Below are 19,204 nucleotides of genomic sequence, written 5' to 3' on the forward strand. Positions count from 1 at the left end.
CATCCTCCTCATCATCATCAGATTCCAAAGAACCAATTAGCAAATTTGTACAAAATAAGCCCATTACTAGGTACTTTGAGAACGTTAAAAAAAAAATCTCAGCCAGGAAGCTGGTCCTGAACAACAAAGAGAACGATCACTCCATTTGAATACATAAACTGAAAAATCCAGTGCAAGTCTCAGGCACAGACAGGAAGCATGTCTAGAAGATCTGCTGGCCATCCTCCAGAAGAAAACACACAAACAAAAAAACCTTTCAGTAGCATAGCCGGCAACATCATCCCCTCTCACTTACTTGTTTAAAGGTTAGAAGGAAGTCAAAAAAGTTCTTGTTCAGGCTCTCTTTCAGATGTGGTGCTACTTTCATCCCAACCTACATTCCAAGAACAAATATATTAAATTTGTCCAGCTGTGACACATTCGGGCATGTGTAAAACTACTTTAAGAAATGATCCACCTAAAAAGATGAAACATGGGCTTTATTAAACTAATGCCAATTATGTACATAGAAAAGAAGGGAAATAAGATGAACTTTAGATGATGGAGTAATCAGAGGGCATGCCTGCATTGTAAGCACAGGACACTGAAGAACGCAAACCACAGCCAGGGCACAAACCTAGCTGATATTCTCCTAGAGTTAGGAAGTAGGATGATTCATACTCTAAAAGCAAATCTAAAGGCGAATCCGCCTGGCACTGTCATTATTTGTTTTTCGGCGCCAGGTTAAGACCTTTTTATTCCAGCGGTATTTTAATATGTTTTAATGTTGTCTTTTCTATGTTTTTAACTGCAGCCAGTGTGGGTCGGGAATTTATTTATGTTATATTTTATGTGGAAAGCCATCCTGAGGCTTTTTGCAATAGGACGGCATATAAATATTTTAAATAAATGAATGAATGAAGCTGAAACTGGAAGCTGAGTCTGGATATATTCTTCTACTAGCCCATCATTTTCTGTAGGACCAGAACCAGCCCTACCATTAGGCAGAGTCAGGCCAGTGTGGTGGGAAGAGTGCTGGACTGGAACCTGGGAGATCCAGGTTCTAGTATGTACTCGGCCATGAAGCTCACTGAGAGACTTTGGGCCATTCACTCACTCTCAGCCTAACCTACCTCACAGGGTTGTTGTTGGGAGAATAACATGAACTATGTCAGCTGCCTTTGGCTCTCCACAAAGGAAAAAAGGCAGGATATAAATGCAATGCAATGCAATTCAAATGATTTGACAACAGCAACAACTGCAGAGGTGGGAAGCAGCAGCAGAGACCGCTCCCAGGCATTCCTCCCCAGCCTTTCCACCATTCCCCATCCGGAGGGCAGAGCTCTGTTCACTGCCAAGCCAGTCCTGCACCTTCTAAACTAACCTGCTGCCACCTGGTGCAGTGCAGGACATGTTCCATCACCAGCACTGACAACAACAGCTGGTCCTCCTTCCTCCTGTACATGAAATCAGCAAGGTGCTACCTTGTCCTTTGTTCCAGAGGGCAGCAACTCTTGGGCCAGCCTTGCTTACCAACAAAACCGCATTTCAAAATGACAAAATCTTACCCTGCAAAGATATGCTCTAGCATACACTGCAACCAAAGGATCCCCAATTCCTCGGATCATGGAGGTCAACCGTGGGAGACATTCTGAAATCCCCCTGAAAAGATGGTTTGAGAGAGTACTTTAATTTCACCCGCTCCTACCATTCATCTCTTGACAACTTAAAAGGCTGAATAAGAGTCTTACTAAATAGCCAGCAAAAGCCACATGGATAAGGTGACCAATAGTATTACTCAACAGCCAGCAAAGGGCACAATAAAACGTTTTGTGAATGCAAAATTCAACTTTTCCTTGGGAACAACATTAGCCAAAGGCTATTGAAGGAGACAAAACAACAACAGCAACAGAAAAAGCCTAAAGCATAGTATGAAAAGCAACAAAGGAAAATACGAATTCAGTTAGACTGCATAACTGTTAACTTTTAAAATACTGGTTTTCTATACAAATTGACAAAGCCACATACCATCATTATAGCATCAGCCATAAAATCACACAAACAGGAACATGCACACACAAGAAGCAAGACTAATATTAAGCATCACAGGACTTTCCTTTAATGACTTCTCCAGCCATGTCATGAAGTTGACCACCACACAGCTTAATGCAGACTCCAGACACCAAGCAAAAGCATAGCTACTGTGCAGTAGTGAATTTGGCCAGATAGCCCCAAAAGTTAAAAATAATGTTAAATTTGAACAAATCTCCCTGGGGGAGAGGAAACGGGTCTAGGAAAAGAACACCTGGGGGGGGGTATGGTGACTAGAGGGGTCAGCATTAGCATCATCAAGAAGAGCAGCCAGGTTCTTTGCTGCTCTTGCCAAGAGGCTCTGTAGCCTTTTACCACGAGCCGTGAACAAGCCATCACCCAGGTTCACACATCACAACAAGCCAATCTAAACAGCACAACAGGCTGCTCTCAGAGCGGCTGATGCATGGTTAGAAAAGGAAGCTGCACTAGGCTCGGATATCACAACATGCCGTTCTGGAACGAGTAAGCCTGACAACCCACCAGAGGTTGCCATGTTGTGGGAACCAGGGCCATATGAAGATGCAACCTGCTGGGCCTCCAGAGCACGCCACCAGCCACATGGAATCAAAGAAGCACTGTGGTCCAGGGCACTAACGCCCTGCCCCCCGAGGTCAGAGCTCCTCAGTCAACGGATCAAGGAGCAGGCTCTGTTATAGAAGGGTTTCAGCAGGATTCCAGACCTGGTTCTTCAGGAAGCCACCAAGTGCAGGCAGTGTTACGGGAATGGCAATTTCAGGCGTATGGAAGAGGCAGACTGAAAACGGCTCTCTGAGCCACAATTTGCTTCTCGCCTACTACTGTCCGGAAGTTTGGCCTGTGCAACAGGGAGCTTTACGAGAGACATTTATGCTCAATAACGTCCGTGTTACAGATAAGCCAAAGCCGCGAAGGACAATTTGGGAAAATTCAGTAGAACAGTCCAAGCAACACCAAAATGCCATCAAATATGAATAAACGTCAGGAGGTGGGACTGAAAGGACATTCAAGCCCATCGGAGTGCAGACAGGAATACCCAAACCAGACTTGCTCTAAGTTCAGGGTGTGAACTCCAGGCCCTCATCGTGGCACCAGAGGCTGCTTGGCAAAACTGGTAGGAGCCTGAGAATTCTATGGACATAATTCACATCTTTAATTTCCATGTACGCCACATTTATCCAATATTTATCAAACAGAACCATACTTACGTTTTAGACAGAAATTTGTTACACTTCAGTATTGCTGCTTCCACATAACTATATCAAAAAGTTATGGAAACAGTCCAAAATAAAATACTTGTCAGAAACGTAAAACATCCCTTAACAATTAAAACATATCTTCAGTTTCAAGGGTGACCTAACTGCTATAAAACTATATACATATAATTTAGGCTTCCTGCCATGGACAGTTAAGGATGAAACATGTTAACTGTAAACATTTGCAGTAACTGTAAGTATTTATATGACTTCTGATTCATCCAGAGGTCCCTGCTATGTATCTGCCTTGGAGCAAAAGCAATTTTTGGTATTATCAGCTACGTTAATAAATAACAATAAGTCGGCAAAGCCTTATCTTGGCTTACTGCAAACCTGCAATAAGCTGGCACACACAGCCTATCTGCTCCTCCTTCAGCACAAGCTGGCATAAAACTAACTGAGAAGGGATACCTTACATGATGTACCAATCCGAGATCCTGGTTTGTTACGCCAAAGGAAGCCAACAAGAACTTAGGGCTGTTCTGGGAACTCAGCTATTGACTTTGAGGATCTTTTAGGGTGGATACGATCGCAGTGTCATGGCTAGAGCACCCAAGTACCTGTTTAATTCTGTTTACCCACACACCTCAGGGGACCACGTTGAATAAACAGGTAAGGTCTCACTGAAGAAACTGTATTAATTATTACTGCTTAATACATAAAATTCCCTATATTTCAACCAAGGCCATCTGCAAGAGAACAATGGATTGAGGACTTAATGAAACTTTCCATTTTTTAACAAGGAGTCTTTAGGCATAATTGGCAAATGGATAAATATATGGATATCTGTACTGCCTTTGCTGAAGTCTATGTATAACTATTTCTAAGAACAGTTGTATATTTTGAGATATGTAAAATATATAGAGGTATAAAAATATAGTATATATGCATTCATTATAATAAAGCCACTTTGTGAAAACTCTGGCACTATTTTATTTTCTGGTTTAAGTGTGTTTCAGTTTTGACTCATAATAAAAACAAATTTTAAAATCCCTAGATTGCCTCCTTTGCATCAAGCTAAAGTACTATACACAAAGCAAATGAAATGAAGGAATACAGTATAATAAATATTACTAGGGGAAAATAAGGTACATGGACTTAGCATGTGTTGCAAAAGACGTTATGGTCTTCGATTTCAATACATCTTTTAAAAGCCTACCTAGGGTTCTTCCAAGGCAGTCAGGTGGCAGTCAGTGTCACCAGCACCACAATTACAATTTATCCCCACAACCCTGCAAGACAGAGTAGTCTTAAAGACAGTGAAATAAGGCCCCATAGCAATGAGAGCCTCAAGCCTTAGGAGGGAGGGATTAAAACCCAGTACTCCTCGTTCTAAATCTAACTCTAAGGCAGGTATAAGTAATCCAGCATCCTCCAGATATTTTAGATGACAACTCCCACAAATCATTTCCACTGGTCATACTGGATAGGTCTGATGGGAGTTGTGACCCAAATTATTTGGAAGATATCAGCTTACCAATGTTTGCTCCAAATATTATGCCAGAATGGCTCTTGGTCTTTTGAATTTAAGGAAAGGAAAGTGCCAGGTAAAACTGAATGTCTATTTTAACAATGAATTGTAAATTCTGTTGGCACCCAAAGAATGTGTACCTTTTGAGACTTGTTTATTATTCTTTTTTATGTGGAAAACCCCAAGTCAACATGTGAAATTCCTTCTTTCTTTTTAAAAAAGAAATTAAAGCAAAATCAAGATAACATTTTCATCATCTTAAGAGTCTTATTTGAAAAAGGATACAATCTGGGAATCAGCTCTCGGATGGAAGCAATCTTGAAGAACCAGTTTAAACAAGTTTCTTTGGCAGTATCATTAACGCTTTCGGGAGTAAAATTTTCTGATAAAACAAAACGGAGAGAAGATTAAACTGAGAGCCTACTTCCTCAATTTGTTTCTGAATCAAATGATCTATGCTCAATACATACAGTTCTAAGAAAATGGCACGATGAGTACTAGAACTTCACACCATTTAAATTATTATCATTTCAAGGGCTATCAAACAATTGTTTGCCAAACATACAGTAACTGGGAACTTCCATTTTTCATTAAACATTCTTCTATTTTTGGCCTCACATTACAAAGATGTATTACCACCCAGAGCTTTTCCCTTCCATTATCATTATCATCATCATCATCATTTTAATTTTACTGCAGAGGTTGCAAGAGAACATTGCCACATCACCAGGACATCATGAGTTCACACACGGAAATTGATTTTAATTTAAACTGTGTAGCACATGCTGACAGTGTAGAATACTATGCGTTCATTATATTTTATTCTGCTCTCCCTCCTAAGCACTTAAGGGCAACAGACACGGTTCTCTGCCCTTATTAGCCCCACAGCAACCCTATGAGGTTCCCTGTTTTACCTCCACAGCAAGTTACTGAAAGGTTTTTGCAGGCTAGTAACCTTTGTGGGCTTGTACATCATATAAATCCTTGCAAATATGATTAAAATTCCTTTAATTGGAAAACTTTTCTGGCTTTCAGCTATTGTAGTTAGGAAAAGGGCAGACTGTTTGTTAGAACCCTGTCTTTCAATCCTTCCTTCTTAATGTGTCCTGCCTTGAACCTTAGTTTGCAAGCCTGACATTGCTCTCTCTTCCTCGGTCAAATGTAATTACCTTAATTACAGACACTGGCTTTTGAGTGGTCATTCTTGAGCAAAAAAACTCAAAAGGGCCATCCGAATCAGGGACCTCAAAGTCACAATTCATCGAGAAATTCAATGCTATATCCTGCAGGCTGAACCAGGATAAGGGCTTTCCGGTCATACCGGTTGTGTTTCTCAGTTTACCCAGCGCCAGCAAGTGTGCTAACTGGCCATCGTGAATAATATAACCACTGCCGTTTCTGCTCTCTGCTTGTCTGTCCTGTATTGGCAACTGTTTTACACACGTCAGACAACCTGTAACTCAGAATAATATTTCACCCACACTGTTGTAGTTCGCCAAGGCTTCTACTTGCAGGTTTCCTCTGGGGCAAGCCCTCCAGCACTCTCCCAGGCAGTGCTCCTCTTTGGGGATACTTTGATCCCCATTGCTGGGAAAGAGTTAAAACTGCTGGCATGCATCCCCCAACAAGTTTCCCAGGCAACAAAAACATTCCTTACCTGTGACCTATGCCATAATAAATGAGTTGATTTTTTTACGGTGGCCTATTACTGTCAAATGTATTTATTTTGATAGACTTTGCCTTTAATTTTAGATTGCGAGCCTATAGAAAGAACCTTTGCATGTTGCTACAGTGTCTCGCGATTTTAGGAATAATCAGTTTGTAAGACTAATGCGCACACTCTTTTGCTGGTACATGTATCTGTGCAACTGAGACTGCAATCATTTGCACACTTAGCTGACCTTCTCGGCTAACGTGTGCAGGGCTGGACTATAAGTGTGGCAACTACAACACTTGGGCCTAATTCACAGTATTTCTTCACAGTTTCTCCCAAGAGCTTATTAAAGATGCAGGAAGGGATAAAAATGACCTCAGACGCTAACAAGAATTACAGGCCTCAAGCGTGTGTCACTGATGCCCAGCATTTGCACAGAGCAACTCCCCTAAGCCTTACTGTGGTGCCCATAAATGCGAGATAAAACCAATATGACACTGTAGAAAGAACAGTTACGTAACATCCAATATTTAGAATGTGCTGTCTGCTTACATTTTTCCTTGCTGATCTTGGGGAATTAGAGCTTCAAATGCTTAGCATTTTGTTTTTATATCTTTTCCTTAACAGAAAACAGTTTAACGGAAACAGTTCGTGGAACCTGAGTCGCTTGCCTCCCCATTGCCCAAAATTTTTGAAAAGGAAAAATATCAAGTCATTACAGCATCAAGAAATGCAGGAGAGGATCACTCCACAGGGTTGTGAAGAAACGTGAAAGAGTAAATACCATCTCGTTTTCAAAATTTCTTGGGGACTTTTTGGATCCAAGTATAGATGTTTGGGATTACCAGTATCAGAACAATGTACGATTACATCTTTATACAGGCAGAACATGGCTCTCTCGCCATATAAAAAGAATGGTTCTGTGGTACTGCATCTATTTCTTATCCTACAAAGCTCTTATTTATAGTGAAACAGACCCAAAGAATGTGCAAAGTAGAAAGGAAAAATACTAAGACAGTGCAAGAAACGACGTTTCAAGCAAACCGATCTTAAAGCACCGATGGGATGATGTGGTTAGACTAGCCTGAATTAAACTAGGGACACCTGAGTACAAACCCGGACCCGCAAAAACCATGGGGTGACTGGGGGCCAGGCATTCACTCACTCCCCGCCCCCCATTCCTTCTCTCTCTGTGTAACCTAACTCACCCTGTTGGTACAATGATACGGCTGCCCTTTAAGTTCTTTCAACATCTCAGCATAGGAATCACTTAAGGATACAAACTGCATGCAGGGCAGGCACATTCCACAGGGAGAGGTCCTGCGCTTTGACGCCTGGAATCTGCAGTTAAATATGTAGCAGAGCTGGGAATGCGCGCACACCGCCGTCGCCGTCACCACCTGAAACCCTGGCAAGCCACTGCCCGGACAATGCAAGGAATGGGCCAGGCGCATGCGCCCGCAGCTCCCCAAAGCCTCTGCGGTGCCCTCCCAGGAGGACGCATCTGCGTACGATTTCACACCCTGATTTCCCCGCTGCTGGGGATGAAAGCGGTGGCTGTTCTTGGAGCGTTTTCCAAGGGCAGGCAGATTGGGACTCATTCAGTGAGGAAGAGGAAGGGTGGGGCCTCCCAGAGGGGCTTATCTCAAGGACACCCTTTCCAAATGTTTGGGTGCACAGCCAGGAGCAACAACTGCCGGGGGTGGGGGGCTGTCAGGCAAGAGTTCCAGGAAGCAGCCAAGACTGTGACCCTTGATCCCACACGGTGCCGGGAGAGAAGGGCAGTGTTCAGAGAAGGGGCTGGCCTGCCTCCAGAAGGGGCCTCCCAGGGGCAGGGTTCCCAGAAGCAGTTGCTAGACTGGGTTCAACAAAATGCTCCGTAAATGCTCAAAGACTCACTCTGTGCTGGCTGCACTCACTGAAAGTCCTCCGGTGAATGAAGTGCTTTTGCCAAGGAACAATCTGTCGCCCTGAATGTGTGACTTGCTCCTGACACCCCTGCCTGCATTCTCCATCCCCATCCCAACCATTCTGATATTTTTCTTTTCCTGTCTTTTCCCACAACTGCCAGCTGCAAAGAGAGAGCCATCTGGACTAGGCTTTCTGGGATGTGTCTCCCTGTGTGTGCATGTGCCGGAGGGCCAGCGCACAAGGGCGTGTGGCCCCCAGCCCCCAAGCCAGCACCACAGGTGGCTCTCGAGGCCCCCAAAATTGTGCATCCCTGGAATAAACAGACAAATAGCTTCACCTGGCATCAGGCCACATCCTGTGCACTCCCGCAGCGCACCAACCATTTTTCACAAGCAATTGCTCACTCTGCTTTTCCCACAACATTCTGGTTGACCCACTTTGGGGCTATCAGATGCCTCAGACCAAGATGCTTCCTTTGTGACAATATTTTTCTTGTGTTGGAAGAGGCCCGTTTTTTTCTCATTGCAATGCGAAGTAGAAGGAAGTGGATTGATGGCATGGGGCAGGGCAGTGGCGGCGGCGGCAGAGGCTCCCTCGCTGCATTCTGAAGAGTTTTCAGTCACAGAAAGAGTAGAAGCAACAGAGGCTTTGGCTCAATGGAACGGAAGTGGAGACAGCCATTTATTATTCTGCTGTCGTGCTGTTCTCTGCTTAGAAAATGCCAAGCCTGTGCAGAAATTTGAGAGAGAGAGAGAATGCAATTCTCTCCCGTTTGGCAACATCTCACCCCGCAAGCTACTTGAGGACTTTTACATAACAGTGCGCTATGGGGACCCAGAGTCTGTAGTTCAAGCATGCCCTAACAGCCAAGTCGGTTAAGGACAACACAGTTAGTGCAGCTGTTTGAGGAAATGCAAGAAAAACAGTCAGATTAGGCATGTAAATTGATACTTCTAGGATGCTAACCCAGTTGCTTAAGAGAAAAAGGCAGACAACAAATGAACAGATTTTCTGGGTTAACTGCAGAGACATGTAGTATTAAAATACCTTTTCAAGCACCAACCATATTTTAGAAACAAGACTAGCCTCCTTGACACATTTTTATCATGAAGCATCGGTTTCATTATCAGAAGTGCATCCCTTCCAAACCGCTGCAATTATCTCCCGTTCCTTCCACATTTAGGAACGATTCAGTGAGCACCAGCTTCCACTGCAGCCTGGTTTGCTGCAGGCAGGGGGAACTCTGGTGCTAAATCAGAAGTTTTTACTTTATTGGAATGGAAAGAATGAGCACAAAATACCAATGAGCATGTTCTTGTTTCACACACAGCTGCTCAAAGCAGAGCTCTGCGCAGGGAAAAGGTGCATGTTTACACAGAGCTGGAACCTCTCATTCCATCATTAGTTAGGGATGTACATTCACCTGTGCTTCTCAAAAGAACAGGAATACAAGGATAACATGGTTGGCTAGAATTACATTTGTTCTGCCTCCAGAGCTATATCTTTACATACTTAAACGACATAAGAATCTCTCTCATAACTAAATCAGACCTTGGGTCTGTCTCAGCCCGGTTTCCCTGCCTCAGGGTGAAGAACTTCAGGTTTAATGTCCTAATCTAACATTCAATCTGGGTCCCCCAAATTGCCATATTCCACTCTCCAGGCACACCCCTTCCTCCAACCACTGATAATTTGGTGGTTCCCCAGATTTTGTGCCAGATTTTCCCTGTTCTAAATGGTTGAAATGCCCTCTACTATGCCTAAGTTGCTGCAAGAGCTTCAAGCTAAAATGTACTGGGATTTTGGGCCCCATCCTTTTACCTTTGGCCCCATCCACCATGGGAATGCAGCCCCAAGAGTTTTTCCAACATGGATTTTAGCCTTTAAGCTGAAAGAGAATCTTCACCTGTGGAGCTATTCTGCCAGAGTTCCCCAGTTAATCTCAAAAGGCTTTTCTTTCTAAAAGCAACCTGCTCTAAAACATTCAAACCTTACACGTACCATTTTGTAGAAAGAAATAGCAGTCTTGAAAATGGCAGGGAAAAGAGCAGAAGCAGTAGTTCAAGAAACTAGTTTAAAAGGGAGGCATGCAATCGTGACCCAATGAAATTAAATTTCTACCATTAGCTCCAATATATGAGGACCTACACTTGAATTGTAAAATTCAGCACAGCAATTCTCAAGGAATGTTAAAGTTCCGGTAATTCTAGCAACTGTGTTTCACTTTCTTCTTCATTAACAAAGTTGATTTAGCTTTTTTTCTTTGAAGCATTTTCATCTGTCAGATAACATTTGCATGTGCTCTCTCTTAATGCTTGACAACAAACCCCGAGCCAATCTTACAGCAGTACATAACAGAAATGCTAGTGTTATATAATCTTCAACAATTTCACAGATAAAAGCATGATCCTGCAAGAACTTCTAAGTTCAATTGAGTTCAACAGGAATTCCTTTCCAGCAAATATGTCCGTGATTGCAGGCTAAATGTGGATGTGCCAATACCATGGGGAGGGGGGAACCAACCTTACCTGGTAAAGTGTTGCGATTGTCAGTGCACATGGAAAGGATTCTTTCATAGACAAGCTTTCCTGCATAACAGCAATAATGACAAATCAAAATAGGGTTTTAGTTATATATAGCTAGATAGAAAACGTAGATGTCAGAACTAAATCTGGGCTAGGTCTGAGCTTCAGAATTAAGCTCAAATGAGAACTGTACTGCCAGTGGCAAATGAAAAAGGATAGCCATCAGATCATGGAGTGGAAGCAAAGATGGGTTCTGCCAAGGAGGATTCTGGGATACCACCTGGAAGACCAAAGGGAGAACAAGCCATTCCAAGTGTGATCGTCTGTCAGGTCTACCACCAGTCGGTCAATGAATGACCAGCGTGCTGAGGCTGATTCCCACGGTGGCTTAGCACGCGACATGTGGGCAGGGCAGCTCCCACCTTGCTTTCCCTCTCACGGAGCTGCTGAGAAGACAAAGCAGTAAAACCCTCATCCATGCATGTCACCCTGAGGAAAGGCAGGCAGGCAGCAAGGGAGAGCACCTTCCTTGATTGCGGAACACTCTCCCCACCGAGGTCTTCCTAGCACCAACACTGCCAACACCAGAGGGATGGTCTGACTTGGAGTTCTGTACTAAGCAGAGGGTTGGACCCTCTGCCCCTTTCCAACTCCATTATTCTGATTCTGTGGTTGTAGGATATGGAGGTAAGAAATAGTAATAGAACGAGACATGTCAGAAATCAGCTTCCTTGGATGTTTCAGTAACTAGATTCTCTATCCTAGACATTCCTGCAGAACTAATGCTGATTTTTGAGAAATTGCGTTCAGTATAGCATGGGCTAGAAATCTAACTCAATGAAGCATTCGTATGTAGTGCCTCCTCTAATTCTAATCACTATGAACAATGTACTTTTTCCAATGATATAACACTGCCCCCTCATGGAGACATCTGTAGCATTTTCTTTCAGATGACATTCTCTTACTTGATACTGGCTTTTGAAAATTACTTAACTCCAGGATTTTATTGAACGCAAACTAAAAGGGAACATGAATATGAGCCAAGAGTCATTTAGCTTTAAGTAGATTCTTCTAAATAAGAGGACCAGAGTTTGAAATTGAGCAAAGGTTCCGTTTCACCTACACTTTTATTTATGTATTTATTTTGTGAAGAAGGCATTAGGAGAGCAAACTGCTATTAAAAAGGAGCCTCTCAGTCTGTTCTATTTCGCAAAAAATGGACAACAACAAAACTGGATCCTGTGTGTGGCTGTCTCCACTGTCCCAGCCTACCTAGGGCACCTTTCGGAGCTACATCACGCAAGAACCTGGTGGGGGAGAGTCCGTGCCTTGCATGCAAAATGCCCCAAGTTCAGTTCCTGACTTCCCAGCTGTACTTGACTATAAGCCCCATCAGCCCCAGGCACTGTGACTGCGGCCATGCTGGCAGAGGATAACAGCACCCATAGTCTGACATACTCAAAGGGCACCAAGGGACGGATCTTCATCCAGTCCTTTCGCATACGCAGAATTGTTTCCCAAAGATTCCCATGCAGAAGTCCGTGGTGTTCTGCTCTAGGTCAGTTCAAGCTTTCGGCACAGACCAGTTCTATCCACCGCAGCCAGTGCACTAATGACCGGGTCTGTGGCACACCTACAGCCCTGTGGCTATGCGGGGGCACAATCCATGTCAAGGAGGAATGGCGGCCCCAAGGCAGGGAGCACAAGCGGGCTCTGTAGGTGATGACAATGTTTGCTTTTGGCTTGAATTCACTCGGCTCTGTGGGCAGGTCACATTACTCTGCCCAGAAAAGAACATTTGGTGCTCTCTTGATCTACCAAAGGTATTTGACTGGTGTAAGCAACTTGCGGGAAATTGAGATCTTTAAAAGGGAAACATAATATGGAAAAGTAGAAGGAAAAAACCCCACAACCAGAAGCGTCTCACAGAAGGCACTGCAGAAAACACAACTTTCTGTTGAGCTTCAGTGCTGTAAAATAATCACTTTCACACCACTGAATGAAATGATACATGGGAAGGTATCAGTATGTAACATTTACGTCCATAAATATTTATACAAAATAGTTGAAATAGAGTGGACACATTTATCCTTACCTGGATGGGGAGCAGTGGGAAATGCTGAGGATTATATTTTAAAAACATATCCATTTGAATTTAGAAGTAATTTATACACCTAGTGTAGTGACTAGGAAAACTGAGTTGTAATCCAAGTTCTCTTATGCCCTCTTCTATGACCTCCACAGGTAGCCTGACATAAACTACTTACTGGTCAGCTTTAACTCTCTAACTGCAATATGGGGAATCATAACACTGATCTCCTTTACAGGACTGTTGTAAGAATTACCAAAGTAATGGAAGTGGAGTGCTCTGAACTCCCCGAAGCAGAGTGCTGTCAGTATCACAACTGTGTAAAAAATAGTGAATCAAGTCTGATCATAATTCATGTACAACTCTTCCTTTTCCCATTCTTTTTTATTCCTTAGCTGAAGTCTCCTGCCCCCACTTTGGTTTGGAGAGAAACAGGGATGCTTTTTTCTATATGCTATATATTAAATCGACTCGAAGATCTTCAAAACACTATCTACAAAATATCTGCAAAGTATCTAAATATCTGGACAGGGTGAGCAAGACGGGTTTGGGAAGTGGCAGTACCCATGCCATGGAATCTCCTTTCCACCACCACGGAATCGCTCTGCTAGGGAATTCTGACAACATCTACGCTCTGATTTTCTTTCTGTAAGGGCTTGAGAAAGGTCCGTCTTCTTAGGGACTGGAAGTGGTGGAGACGTGAAAGAGAGATCTTTTGTTCCTGCTTAGGAGGACTTTCCACTCTGATTTGTCTTGGCTTCCTTATTCAACAGCAACCACTGCTCAGTAAGGAAGAATTGTGTTTAATAGCTCGGTGCTTACCAAAGGTGTCAAGTATATCTGTTATCAAGACGAATTTACTTGGATAAAACTGAATCACACTTGTGTCTGAAAGAAGTTTAGAACACTAGGGGAAGAGAGAAAAAGAGAAGACAGATCAATTACAGGGTGATTGGATACACCGCCCACTATGCAAAATTATTAAAGGATAGCTTGAACTGCTTATTACGTAGCAAGGGTCTGTAGCATATCCTTTTAGGCCTCTGGTGGCCTTCAGAGGCATTCGGACCACAACTCCCAGAATGTCCATCCAGCAGGGCCACTGACTGGGAACTCTGGGTGTTGCAGTCCAAACACATCTCGATGGCGCAAGGTTGGGGAAGGCTGTTCTACCAAAATTGTTGTGCACCAGCAACTAGCGTGGCTGAAGAAAGCTAAACTTAGAACACTTCTCAATAATCTAATTCTGTCTGTGCAAAATACGTACTTTTGTACAGAAGTACATTCAAATTAACCTGGCACATGACATTTGGAAACCAAAACCTCTGAAGTACAGATTTTGTACACATTTGGTAACAATGTAAAATCTATTTGAGTTCTACTGTCGGTCTTTTACATATTCATTATTATCTTGGCCAGCCCTTAAACTGCACTCTTATTTCATAACCTGCCTTCACCAAGTAGGGAGAAAACACAGCAGCCTCTATTTGCTCAGCTTCCTCCATCGGGGTGGAGGCTGGGCCCCAGGGGGAAGGGCAAGGTATCAAGCAGATGGTGGGATCGCTGAAGGGGAGCTGAAGTCCCTCACCCCCACTCTCACCCACCCACCCAACCAACCAACCAAGCCACCTGGAGCATCCTGAAACACACACTTCTCCAAAAAGTTATAACCTCAATTATTATATGTACAGAATACTGTAATGCTAACCTGAATGACAATCTTTAGAGCTTTTACTTTTTGATCCGAGGCCCATGCATCCTTCAAAGACTGGTTGAGTTCTTCAATACGATTAGTGTAGTCTTGCTGAGTCAAATTTAGTAGCTCTTTTTGCGACCCCTGAAAAGGGCACAAGCAGTACGTTATTAACAAACAGGACAAGCCAGTTTCCTTTTCAAAAGCTTCCTCCACACTTTCGAAAAGAGCTGGAATGCGCAGAGTTGCCAACTGGTAGATTACATAACTATAATTGAAATTCATTGGGAGTTGAAATACACTTGGGTGGCCTTTGAAGAAGTCCAGCCAGCATCCTTTGTGCCCAAAGATCACAAATGGAGCTGCCTGTTTTATCCTGGGCAGAATCTCTTAATTTGTTTCCCAGCACAATTTACAGGATCGATGCATCAAATGCCTTGCTTCTCAAGAGACAGTGTTCGCCAGAACACAGACTGTGTGAATAGTAATATCCCATTAGATGTCTTATCACACTTTGCTTTACAAGATTTCTAGTACTGAACTATCATAAGGTTTTGTTTAGTTTTCATTAATAAAGGGCACTCAAGAAAAACGTCATTAGGGAAATAAACAGAGTCAAAGGCAACTTTCTGCCCACTTCTCTCCCCACTTGTTTTTCCTAGTGTGTTGTCGTTTTGATTGTAAGGCTGCCGTCTCAATTAACTGATTATGCAAAAGGCACTCTGGGAAGACTTCTGGCTCAGGAGGGGCATAAATATACTTAAAATTAAAAAATAATAATTCTGGTGTCATATCGTTCAACCCTCGCATTCAGTACAAACCATTCACTTTACTTGGGAACATCTCTGTTGACAGAACGTTTATCAATGCTTTAGCACTATCTTTCCCTTCAGACCGTTGGTGATGCTGAACAGGAGCTGGTAGGGGTTGCACTCAGAACATCTGGAGAGCAACAGGATGGGAAGGGCTAAATTAGTGCAGTGAGCTAACAGGGTTAATCTGTGTGGGAATCTCCTTCAACTCATGCATTTTGCAGACATGAGAGGTGATGCATCAAGCTGTCAGGATGAAGACATTTTGATCTTTGAAGACGTGAACTGCCAGGGACCAAAATATATTAAGAATCTCCTTCAATCACATGGTCCTGCATGACACCGTCCCATTCCCCACCCACTTTCAGAAATACCGCAGGTGAGTTCTTTCTAGCTGTCTCACCCAGGAATCTGAGCAGCCTTCTCCAAGGAGGCCTGTCTGTCCACTGATTGCAGTCACTGAAGTGAAGGCAATTTTATTTCAGCACATTTTTTTGGTTACCGACCTTAATTTTTCTATCTCCCTCCTGCTCTTTTAGTCTTAAAACTGTGGTTATTTTACTGATATTTTATGTCAGTATTTTTATTGTAATAGTGTAATTAGTAATATTTTACTGATTTTTATCTTACAATTTTTAAATTAAAATTGTCTTGAATACTTGATAGAAAGGTAAGGGATAAATGTCTCCCTCACAAAGTTTTGCCCACCTCTTCAAGATCATCTAACTCTTCCAGCCTGGTCCGCACCTTCTCAGAAACTGCTGATCCTGGCGTTGATGCTTTTCCTGCAGGTAATTATATGTGTAAATGCCTTGAGCCAGGTCAGAACCACCCCGTCCATGCAGTTTTTGAAGAAAAACAATAATTAAGTTTGGATTCATGTAAATGATGTACTCATAATGCCCAAGAGATGTCTTTAAAAGGGACTTTAAAAAAATCATAGCTCATGGTTCAACTTTAAGGACTTATTTCCTCCCATTAATTTTTCCTAGTAGAGCAGGGCCCCTGTATCTGCAGAGAGCTGTTCTAAGCTCCCCAGCAGATGCCTGAAACCATGGAAAACAGCGAACGCCCAGGGGTGGCCAGCCTTGCTCAACAGAAGAGCCACATTCGGTAAATGTCAGATGTCTGAGAGCGACAAGCAGGTGGCCCTGGGCACCAAACAGTGGGCAGCAAGCCACAGAATAAACCCAAACAAGCTATATACTCAGAATGGATGCAAGCTATATACATTTCATTCATTCTTACCCCGGCATACATTGTTTTCCTTGCCCTGTTAAATCAAGGATTTTTGCTCACAGGAAGCACTTTCAGATTTCCTTCCACAATTTATGACTTCTCTTCTGGGCCAAGGTCAATCACAGTTAACTGAAAACGCGGTAACTGAACCAGCAGAAATGGGGGTCATGCAGTATTTGGGGTGTTGTATATTGTTTACATGTCAAATATCAGTGTTGAGATGTTCTGTTAAGTCTCCTAATTTGGAAAATAAATGCAAAACTGTCCAGTTCTTCCATTCCCACCCCCCCGCCCACAATAATGAGAGTGCTCTAATACTAGCCATATACCAAATTATGGGGCTCGAGTTCATCCAGAAGCACCTGACCCATTTAAATATCCCCGCAACCAAGTGGTCTGTGTAAAAGAGTGTCCCTGAGGCCACTGAAGAGAATCTATACAGGCACTGGACTTTTTGGAAGTCAACCTCTGACCTCAGGACCTTGCTCCAAGGCTAGAACAGGGACATGGACTTTAAGGAATCCTTGCGTGCCTTTGCAGCTGGCACAGAAGCTGCCCCAAGGCCCCAAGAGTGAGCTCAGAGGTGGACTTTGGGGCCAGGGCAGATGCTTCTTGCCTTCCTTGCCACCTGCTCCAAGGTTGAACCCTTAGACAGCCTAGGAAAGAAGGAGTGCAAATACAGCTTTCTCTTCTGCACTCTTCCTGGCATGCCTAGGATGCCCCCAATCCGCTAAGATTGGAGAATTACAGACATCCTCACTGGACTGATGCCTAAAGTGTCTTATATAAAAATAGGAAAAGATAAAACGATTCTGAGGTTTATCTTTAACACACTTTGTATAGTTGAAAAGGGAGAGTGTCTGCTTACCTTTTTCAGATCCCATATATAAATTCTGAAATGCAACAAACACCATTTTATTAAAAAATATGTCCATAGTTAATTGTTCCCTCCCACCAGTAGCTTTGTAACAGTAAGACAACATATTCGTTAGGCCTCCTTAAGACTCACAGTGCATAGTGCAAGCTTTTGGGAGTCACAGGCTCTTCCACCAATTGAGTATTATATAGTTCTACAGACACATTTTCTGAAGATGATATGTGCCGTTGGTCTTTAGACCAGTAGTCATTTCCTTTGTGTGCTGGATCCTTGGTGTATTATTATTAGTAGTAGTATTATTAAAAGTTTTTATAGGCTGTCCACTAGAATTGTCTTGGGAGCATTTGAGCATTGTTTGCATCCATCTTTTTGAAGCAATAACTAGACATCCACTCACAATTGAAAGCTTTTCATTTGTTGTGTACCGAGCAAGGATTTCTCCCCGTTTGCTTGACCATGGTTCAAAGTCACTCCCTACAGTCAAACTCTCCTCTTTATCACGTTTCTTTTTGGCATTCTCCTATGGAAAAAAAGGAAGAGATTGTAATATTTGCACATCACTAAAATGTTCAGCTAGTGCAATTTCACTCCCAAACCCTTGCAGGGTGCAAGCCCAGCCATCATCGGTTTCATTTCAGTCTAATCTAATCAATAGGATGATAAATTTGTTGGCCCTGTCTCCGGTCTCGCGATGCTCACAGGGGAAGTTGGTAACAAGAGCAAGGCCAAACTGCAAATCGAATAAGGAAGCAAGCAGGACCACGGAGAGCTCCAAGTGGGCCCTGCTGGAGAATTCTCTCTGCCTGGAACGGGGATGGCCAGACTTGCTCGGTGGAAGAGCCACAGACAGTGGCTGCCAGGCGTTTGGGAGCCACGAGTGGGCACCCATGGGGTATCATGGGGCAAGCGGGAAGCAGGCGCCTGCGGGTGGCGGTGGGAAGGGGACAGCAAGCAGGCGCTGCACTCACGGGTGCCTGCAGGAGTGAGCGGCAAGCCACAAAATAAACTTAAACAGCCACATGTAGCTCTTGAGCCTCAGTTTGGCCACCCCATACTAGAACAATGGGAGCCTCTTGTCTCAATATGTAGCTGGAGCCAGTGCAAGCCATAAGCAGGCTGGCGGGATGGGCAGAGCAGAGAGCGCCACCCTTCCTGAAGGAGCTACCTCAACCGTGGAAGGGCCCTTGTCCGGCTGTGCGGTCGAGAGACTTCCCTGAGGTCAGGGAGACAGAGGTTCTGCCTGGGAACCATCCTTTGAGCCAGGAGCTGATGGCAGGGCTGTGTCTCCTGTCTGGGACGGCCCTGAATAACCCTACTACCCCCAAGTAAGTTGCCTGTGATCCATCCTCATCGAAATCCTTTGCAGCCCAAAACCCCAAAGTTTGGGGGTCACGACAGTCACCAGAGTTGCAGGGAGCACTGGCTCGGCAGCTGCTGCAAACATCGACAAAGGATCCGTGCCATCCAACACACTGCTCAGCGGATCCAGCATTGAACTGGAGGAGGAGGAGGATGTGGAGGAAGTGCTTCCTTTACGGCCCAATTTCTTGGTCTTCGATTCAGTGACCTGAGCATACAACAGAAAAATAGCTAGAGAGACTGCAACATGCCTGAGAAACATGTAGCCC

General features: G+C 43.7%; 1 protein-coding gene across 3 annotated transcripts in view; it reads right to left on the reverse strand.

Annotated features, from left to right (window-relative positions):
* Nucleotides 1-19,204, reverse strand: part of VPS35L (VPS35 endosomal protein sorting factor like) — an 87,867-nt gene that overhangs the window by 49,845 nt on the left and 18,818 nt on the right. For all 3 annotated transcript variants that reach the window (XM_044433189.1, XM_044433188.1, XM_044433187.1), the window contains exons 4-14: nt 18,979-19,143; nt 17,974-18,096; nt 17,568-17,592; nt 16,169-16,245; nt 14,664-14,792; nt 13,778-13,862; nt 10,870-10,929; nt 5,062-5,158; nt 3,258-3,305; nt 1,548-1,641; nt 296-373 (exon numbers count right to left, since the gene is read on the reverse strand). In XM_044433189.1, the coding sequence (XP_044289124.1) occupies nt 296-373; nt 1,548-1,641; nt 3,258-3,305; nt 5,062-5,158; nt 10,870-10,929; nt 13,778-13,862; nt 14,664-14,792; nt 16,169-16,245; nt 17,568-17,592; nt 17,974-18,096; nt 18,979-19,143 (981 nt within the window). The remainder of the gene's footprint in view (nt 1-295; nt 374-1,547; nt 1,642-3,257; nt 3,306-5,061; nt 5,159-10,869; nt 10,930-13,777; nt 13,863-14,663; nt 14,793-16,168; nt 16,246-17,567; nt 17,593-17,973; nt 18,097-18,978; nt 19,144-19,204) is intronic.

The sequence above is a fragment of the Varanus komodoensis genome, unplaced genomic scaffold, assembly GCF_004798865.1.
Source record: "Varanus komodoensis strain SLA01 unplaced genomic scaffold, ASM479886v1 scaffold26, whole genome shotgun sequence".
Taxonomy (NCBI): Eukaryota; Metazoa; Chordata; class Lepidosauria; order Squamata; family Varanidae; genus Varanus; species Varanus komodoensis.